The sequence below is a fragment of the Dendrobium catenatum genome, unplaced genomic scaffold, assembly GCF_001605985.2.
Source record: "Dendrobium catenatum unplaced genomic scaffold, ASM160598v2 fragScaff_scaffold_484, whole genome shotgun sequence".
NCBI classification, from domain to species: domain Eukaryota; kingdom Viridiplantae; phylum Streptophyta; class Magnoliopsida; order Asparagales; family Orchidaceae; genus Dendrobium; species Dendrobium catenatum.
Window position 1 is genome coordinate 73,049 of NW_021318946.1, and position 9,057 is coordinate 82,105.

At 35.6% G+C, this 9,057-nt stretch overlaps 1 protein-coding gene across 1 annotated transcript; it reads left to right on the plus strand.

Moving 5' to 3' along the window:
- The first annotated feature begins 8,030 nt into the window (after window positions 1–8,030).
- On the plus strand, window positions 8,031–8,689 carry LOC110114819. Its single transcript, XM_020847832.2, has 2 exons — window positions 8,031–8,370; window positions 8,480–8,689. Exons 1-2 carry the CDS (start codon window positions 8,163–8,165, stop codon window positions 8,608–8,610), a joined length of 339 nt encoding a protein of 112 aa, XP_020703491.1. The 5' UTR covers window positions 8,031–8,162; the 3' UTR covers window positions 8,611–8,689.
- Window positions 8,690–9,057: the final 368 nt, after the last annotated feature.

Consider the following 9,057-nt stretch of genomic DNA (forward strand, 5'->3'; position numbering starts at 1 on the left):
TACTTAATTAATATATGATTGATCCAATATAAACCATCAGTTCTAAATACCACTTGTTAAAGATAAATCATAGGAATATCAAAATTTAACAAATCAATCAAATTTATTCCCGACTCAAAGATTATGAGAGATGACCAACTATTTCATATTCATAAACAGTTATATTTTTAATCAACTGATATTAATTAAACCTGTTGCGTCCTAGAATATCCGTGGCAATAGAGAAATATAAATTTTAACGTCTTAGATTTATATGAAGATTCAACACACAATCAGATAAAAGATAGGGTGCAATATTCATAAGAGACACTAAAATTTTTACATGGAAAATTCTGAAAAAAAAAAGGGGAAAAATCATAGGGCCTGACCCAGTTTCAATGAATCCACTATTATTTATAGTTGATTACAAATGAGGCCCTTCCTCGGGAGAAGGCCTTGACTTGATGTAATAAATATACATCATATAACATGCATTACATAATGGGACTTGAATGAATCAATATTGATATGTTTGTTTGGTTGGCAGAATCATAATCGGTGGGCAACAAAGGTCAGAAGGAATGTATTCGGTGGGCGACAGAGGTCGGAAGGATCGTTGTCTGGCGACGAAGGTCAGAAGGACCGTAGTCCATGGGCGATGGAGGTCAAAATGATTGTAGTCGGCGGGTGATAGTGGTCAGAAAGATTATTATCTCGTGAAGGAGGTCCGAAGGACAGTGACAAGCGGAAGTCAAGCGCCGAGTAGAAATCTAGCGACGAGCGGAATTCTTGCTTTGGGTAGAAGTCCGACGATGGGTAAAATTCCAACGACAGAGGAAGGTTGGTGTCTAGATGAAGTCCAATGAAAGTTCGACGACTGGCCTAAATTTGACATCGAGTAGAAGTCCAACGAAAGTCTGGCGATGGGCAAAAGTTTGACGGCGAGCAGAAGTTCGACATCGGGTAGAAGTCCAGTGATGAGCAGAAGTTCGGTGACGAGTAGATGTCCGGTGTCAAGTAAAAATCTGGCTACTTAAACAATTCTGGAGTTAGTCGGCAGCTAGGCAAAACTCTGGCATCAATCAGTGGTCGGACAGAACTCCGGCGTCGGTCAACTGTCGGGCAGAACTCCGGCGTCAGTTGTGACCGGGCTAAACTCCTGCATCAGTCGGTTGTCGGGCAGAACTCTAGTGTCAGTTGGTGATCAGGCAGAACTCCGGTGTCTGTAGGCTGCGAGGTGGAAGTCTGACAGTGGTCGAGAAAGAGTATGGTGGTAAGATAGCCTCTTCCTTCTTTTCATTTTCTTCCTTCTCTTGTTGTTTCCTTACTTCCTTCTCTTCTCTTCTTCCTTTGGCCCCTTCTTCCTCCCCCTTCAATGAAGAATGACGGACTATTTATAGTTTTCTAAGAGTGACATGTACAATAAATAGGAGGAAGATCAAGGGTAAATTGAGAGTGGTTTGAATAGACGGCCGATGTTAAATCCCTTAATCGTTGACCATTTATTAGACATTTGAATGTCTTAATGATATCAGGATTCGGCGATCTTGGGCTCGTTTGACTCGTCTCGTCGAACCGCTCGATTAAACTATAAGCACGTCACATTTGGAAACTGTTTGGTAATCCAATTTATGGATTGAACCTTCCAAATGCGCTTCGAGTCTTCGATTTGGACCCATTTGGGCTCGGATTGAGTCTAGTTTGGTGTTGTTGGTTCCGTCTTTTTGAGGCGTTTAGTTCGACTCTAAATTTGCTAAAATCAAAATTCAAATGATCTCCGATTTAATTTTTAAAATTTCCAACTTAATTTTACCTTGAGATTCATGCCTGATGAAGCTAATTTTTTTATGATATATCAAAACCTAATAGATGAAAAACTAAAATATAACAAAGTAATCTCCAAAAATGTTTGCATGGATGAACTTCAGAGCCTCGGAGGTTTGTCATGAGCTTGCTGGAGTACCAAAAATGTTATAACGTGGCACTATATCAAGCACTTGAGAAGCTAAAACAGTTTTTTTTTTTTTTTTTCTGTTCTCATCAGCTGATGATATGATAAATTATAGTTTTTTGTTGGTTGAAGATTGATTAAAATTTTTGTTTGTTGTGAAAAAGGTTAAAAATGGCGATCTAAAGCTCTGAAATTTGTTTTTGATTTATATGCTTTGAAGTTTTTTTTTCCTCGGTGTGTGTGCAATCTCTGTTACTCTTATCACAACTATCAACCATTTTATATGTAGCATTTATTTTTGCTTGTTACTCTTTGTCTACCCCATGATGACAGATTTGGACTAAACCTCGATGCATCTTTTATTTAAAAATTAACATTTAAATTCGAATGTTAATTAGTCAAGCTGAACGTCTTGATAGGATGAACTCAACGACATCAAAAGTGATGCGATTGGAATCTAGATGATTCCAAATCAAACATTTGAAGTATAACTAGTAACTTTAGGACATTAATTTGAATACTAAGGCTTCGTTTGTGACGCTTTCTTATTGCTTTTTAAAATAGCTTTCTAGTTTAAAAATTAAAATTTTTATACAAGAAAGATGTTTTAAGAAGCAATAAAAAAGTCATCTCAAACGAAGCCTAAATGATATCTAAACCTTGCTTGTTTATATTATTCAAATCAAGCGTCATGATGAGATGAATCGAATGAGCATAAATGTGTTTGATATTGACATCATTAATGATATTAATTGATAAAAGAATTGCCTATGATCAATCAATATGTGTCATTCAATAGAGTATTTCATGTCAGGGATGATACTCTCGGTAATCTATAAATAATCCTCTATTCTCTACATGATAGGGAGTTGCACGCGACCGATGCTTGAGATTTAAAAGATAGCTCAATATGTCATTTTAAAATAATTATTGAATCTAATTTACATTTAAAGGGCCAAAATCTATTCTTTGTGGGCTCCTACATAAAACAAACAATGCTAAGCAATGAAGCCATGAGATGAAAGAGATTGGGCTTGTCTTAGGCAACTTACAAACTTATTTGGAAATTAGCAAACCTTTAAAGATTGTGTGGGCTCTATTAATTTGCTATTTAGGCCTTGTTTTATTGCTTGAGATTATTGAAATTATCTTATAGAAAATGATGTACCTATTAAATTGATCATTTGATTGTTGCATAATTATTATTTTTTATAATATATTTTTTAACTGCATGCGATCTAACAAATTAATTCTGCGTTCACTTGAAGTACAATAAAAAAACTTTGAGATATTATTTGAAGCACCAAACAATTGTTGAATCCTGCTTGCTTATAATCAAAAAGACGATCAATTCGTTGAGAGAAAACAAACATACCCATGATTACTCAATTCCAATACAAATTAAGGTACTTAAATGATGAAGGAACTGTCAAGGAAATCAACATGGGTTGTTCGATGGATTAGATAGGATTTTGGCTAGAAATACTAAAATAATGCTTCAAAAAATTATAAATAGACTACATAAACATGAAAGAAAGTTGAAATTAGAGAAAGCTTAAAAATCCAAAGAATTTCAAAGTCCTATCCGACAATCAATGACAATTATCATTACTACCAGTAATTGTATCACCCAACATCAATTGCTCTATCACCATCGTTTGATCAACGCGACCCGATCGTTATCATCTAATCGTTATTGCTCGATTATTATTGTCTGACCATCGTCCACCAATGTATGTGATGCTGATGCTGACTTATTTTATTTTTTGTATTTGGCATGTGTGCTCTATTTGTAACCTTTAGTTTTTGTTGTAGCTTAGTAGTAGTTGTATAGCCTGCTCTGTTTCGTCCTTCACCATCATATCTATATGTATATTTGTCCCGTTGGGAATGAGGGAAGGTTTTTGGCAAGAATTATCTTATTATGTTCCTTTGTTATCTTATGTATCCTGAGTTCATTTTCAGGTGGTGGCTTCGGTTCGCATAGAGAGCCATCACGCCAAGAAAATTTGCTAGGCTACTCTCTGTTCTTGGGAGCGATATCAATCTGTCTCTTAACCGCCATCATTTGCAAACGACATTAATATTTTCCGACCATCATTCTTCTATGACCATCATTATCACCATTTATTACTTCTCAAGTACTCGTCTCTCGACTAACAAGATCCATTTTTGCACATCCAACACTCCATCATTTAGTGACATGGAAGATTATGATTGAGTATTATAACCTTGAGTAAACTCCACCATTCATATATAGTAAAAGATATGATCATCAAGGCATAAGCTACACCCTCTAGGTGTGCTAGAACTAACTATTTTTCTTGGTGGTGGCACAAATAAGTATAATTAAATTAATTATCAAGTCAAAGTGTCAAACATTAACAATAATTTTTTTCACAATTTTAGATTTCGTTTGAGATAACTTTTTTATTGGTCTATTTTTTTCATATCTCAATCATAATCTCTGTTTGACGAAATAAAATCAAATTGTTTATTCTTGTTGTCCAGTTATAATTGTACACGTGTATAATTATAACATTACCCCGAATCTATAAGGCACCCATCTCTGCTCATACCGGTCTCCACTATTAGCAATTCAGATGCTACGACCGACCCTGCATCTCGGGCCACTCAAGTTCCTTCTCCTACATTAGGAAGAAGTCCCGTGCCCGAGTGAGCAATGGGAACTATTCTTCCATCCCCTATAGTCACTGTGTCTGTATCGTTGTAAACGTTTGAGGAAATAAGGTTGTCAGCCGAATTTGTCATATGTGTGGAAGAGCCGGAGTCGATATACCAGTCAGCTGAGGTGTTGTTATCGGCGTTGGCAAGAAGCGCCTGATTGTTCTTGAATGAATTTTGGGATGGAACTTAATTCCGGTTGAGACGATGCCAACACGCATCGGCAGAGTGGCCTTTCTTTTTGCAGATTTGACATGTGAGGTTGGAATACTGGGCAGATCTGCCGGTTTGAGTTCTGTCTGAAGCCGGACGTTGTCTGCCTCTCCGACCGCGATCTTTGGATGCATAGAGAGCGACTTGGTTGTCTATCGTTGCAGGAAACTTCATTGACGCTGTCTGGAGGTGAATTTCCTCGCTTATGAGAAGAGCGTAAATACTGTCAAGACTGAGAGAAAATTGCATAGTGTGGATGGACGTAGTGATCGAACGGCAAGTAGGAAGGAGGTAACCCGTTCAAAATATATATCATAATGTCTTCAAGATCTACAGATGATCTCGTCGAGGCAATGTTGTCTACAATCTTCTTTATCTCAGTAAGGTATTGAGACATTGAAAGATTCTTCATTGATACGTTGTGTAGCTCGTTCTTGAGCTGTATAACTTTGGATCTATTTGAAGATTGAAAACGAGTCTGCAGTGCACGCCAAATCTCATTCGTAGATTCAAGATGAATAACATAGGGAAGAACCAAAGGGGAGATAGTGGAGCACAATGCGGCAGCCAGGTTTTGATCGGTGACGAACCAGCTGGAGGAATCTTTATTTGGATCAGTATTTTCGTTTGCCGACGCAGTGGTGGACGGCGCGGAAGCCGATTGAGGATCAAGAAAGATGGTGAATCCATTTGCCTTGAGGACTTTAACGATTTGATTGCTCTAGATGGGGTAGTTGTCCTGAGTCAATTGATTTGGAACAAGAAATTTGAGGTTGGAGATGACGAATTTCAGGGACGGGGAGATAACCTGGTGAGAGTAGAGGATACGAGAATGAGCTTCGGATTGAGAGGCGATGGATGCCGGATTCGCCATGGAGCGATTGATAAGGATCATTCCTTATTCTGATACCATGATGAAATCCATGAATCGAATGAGGAAGACAGAGAGAGGACAGCAAGAATGAACAATTTGATTTTATTTATCTATTCTAAAAAAAAAAAGTAGTAGTTGTATAGCCTGCTCTGTTTCGTCCTTTACCACCATATCTATATGCATATTTGTCCCGTTGGGAATGAGGGGAGGTTTTTGACAAGAATTCTCTTGTTATGTTTCTTTGTTATCTTATGTATCTTGAATTCAATTTCAGGTGGTGGTTTCGGTTCCCAAAGAAAGCCATTACGCCCAGAAAATTTGCTGGCCTGCTCTCTGTTCTTGGGAGCGATATCAATCTATCTCTTAACAGTCATCATTTGCAAACGACATTAGTATTTTCTGACCATCATTCTTCTATTGACCATCATTATCACCATTTATTACTTCTCAAAGTACTCGTCTCTCGACTAACAAGATCCATTTTGGCACATCCAACACTCCTTCATTTAGTGACATGGAAGATTATAATTGCCATTAATAAACTGAGTGCTATAACCTCGAGTAAACTCCACCATTCATATATAGGAAAAGATATGATCATCAAGAAATAAGCTACACCCTCTAGGTGTGCTAGAACTAACTATTTTTCTTGGTGGTGGTGGCACAAATAAGTATAATTATTACTTTGTTGCACAATTTTAGATTTCGTTTGAGATAATTTTTTTATTGGACTATTTTTTCATATCTCAACCATAATCTATGTTTGGCGACGGCTTTTTTGCTACTGTTAAAAATTTTTGTATCAAAAACTTATTTTATACAACAACTTTAAAAAATTGCACTCTTTGCAATAACTTTATAAAAAAGTATAAAATTATAATAAATAAAGCCTTAATCTTTAGTCTACAAATGTGATCATAAAAAGTTCAACATATTTTTTTCTTCCAATGGTGGGCTTAGAATTCTTCGAGCTCGACGGCCATTGGCCGATTGAAAAAAAGTGACAAAAGGGCCACACAAAATCTATATTTCATTTTACATGACAAAGAAAGACAGATCTTTACATTAAATGTTAGCAATACGAGCTCCATTTCTTAGGACTTATGAACGCTTTTAGTTGGTGGAAAAACATACAATGCCTTAAAAGATCTATTTGGAATAATTTTCTGTCTATTTTATTTTTGAAACAACAATCACAATTCTGTTTAATAATTACTTTGTTTCTGATTTCTCACAAAATTTCATATTTTTTTATAATGAAAAGCTGTTTTTTGCAACCAGAATAACTAAGATTGTGTTTGGGACGGCTTTCTCATTGCTTCTTAAAGCAGCTTTAAATATAAAAATTAAAATTTTTTATCTAAAAAGTTGTTTTAAGAAGCAGCAAGAATGCCATCCCAAACAAAGCCTCACAGTAATTTCACAATCAACTTTATAAAAAACTACAACCACAATAAACATCAAAACCAAGCCGTGGTCATAAAAAAAATGTTAAATTTGTTCTTAATTGAAATTTTATTGTTATTTTTTATTAAAAAGATTACATAAATGTTATTATGTATGTTAAATGATAATACTTTAAAAGAAAATTATGATACTTTTTTTTATTTAATATATATCATTCTCTGCAATTATATCTTTTGGGTAATATGGTAAAATTCATGGAACTTTGATGTAAAAGATTAATGTGAATCATATTAAATCATTCTGACTTATGAGGTCTTTCTTTAATTATTTTATTAGTAATATTCAAATCGTAACAAGAATATATGAAAAGGTATGAGCATCACTCATTTAGAAGGTGGCGTGTATAAATTTTTAATGAAAAAAATATAGAATATTTGCGGCGGTGTGGGCTCCGAAAGCCCAGCTTTCCTTCCTATGTCCCTTCAAACTTTCAATATCTCCTCCTCATCCTCTAATTAGAAATCTAAATTTGAAGAAAATAAAGTAATAGTCACCATCAATATAATGGGAATGTGAAGAAAATAACAAAGGTGAGGACCACATCTAATATGTATAAAAAAATCATATTCTAATAGTATTATCTTAGAAGAAAATGAGGCATTTAAATTTTTAAATAAGGGCATCTAGTCTTATAGAGATGACAAGAAACTCTCATCTCTAAAAGCGGATTAATTATTTTATGGAGATCAACCAGAATGAGTCATGTCACTTCTTTGTTGTATACTGCGGCTCGGTATTACTCGGTACCGCTACATGACTGCACCTCATTCATCTCATCGGACCTCCGCACAGAATAAAACGAGATGCTCCTACTTGAATTTTTGAATAAATACACACCTATATAAAATTTGTTAGAATTCCTAACAAATCATAGGTGGACAGAGCAATTTATATACACCTATGATTTGCCAAGTACGTGTCTGCTAATAATTTCTCCTCATGAAGTAATTGAACTGAGGAAGTTTCCTCCCCCAGCACTTTAAGACTTGAAGGATGTGGAAACGCGTAGACTCTTCTCTTCTAGACTTGGAAGAATTAGACAGCCCAACCAATAAAGAGTTCCACATATTATATGTAGAATCATTACCTTGCTCTTCTTCTATGGAGCTCACCTGCTCACTGCTGCTACTTCTGTTGCTCTCATCCTCCTCCTCGATTCTACAAGCAGAGGCCAGGCTTCTTCCTTCTTCTGAACAAGAGAGTGAGCAGAATTGCTTGTTCTTTATGATTAATTAGCTCAGATGATTGCTTTAAAATTAGGGATTGGATTGTTTTAATTAATTGCTGTTTTGTAAATGTTTGAATTTAAGGGTATGTGAAAGTGTTGGAGTCGCTGGGAGTGCTGTGCGGCTGCTGCGATGAGGGGAGAGGGCAGTGCTGGAGAAGAAGCTGGAGTTTCACCTGTAGCAAGCTTGATTGCCGTCCATTCAAATATTTGTGATTGATTTTCTATCATATATGTAACTATCTTTGTATTTTAATTATCATCAATTATATAGATTCCATGCAATATTGTCTTACAAGTACGTACGCTTAGAAAATAATGATATTTCAGGTTATCATGAAAAGAAATCTTAGAATAATATTGAAGAGTTTCACTTCACTATGACCTCGTTTGTTTCTTCTTAATACACCGTTTTCAATTTAAATCGATGAAAATGAAAACAATTAGTATATATTGTTTGTTAACACGTCTTTTATAGAATCTCTTTTCTTATATCTTCGTAATACTGCCGATCTCAAAAGAAAAAAAAAATGCCGCTTAATCAAACTCTGTTTACTCCGTTTCTTTAAACTCCGCTTATGCAAAAGGAATGCTGCAACCAAACGAGGCCTATATTTGAAAAATCCCACAATCTCTCTCAAATAATACTTTTGATGATCTCTC

Coding starts and splice junctions, on each gene's coding strand:
- LOC110114819 (XM_020847832.2), top strand. CDS start 8,163: ATGTGGAAACGCGTAGACTCTTCTCTTCTAGACTTGGAAGAATTAGAC. Junction 8,371..8,479: donor TCCTTCTTCTGAACAAGAGA/GTGAGCAGAATT, acceptor TTTGAATTTAAG/GGTATGTGAAAGTGTTGGAG.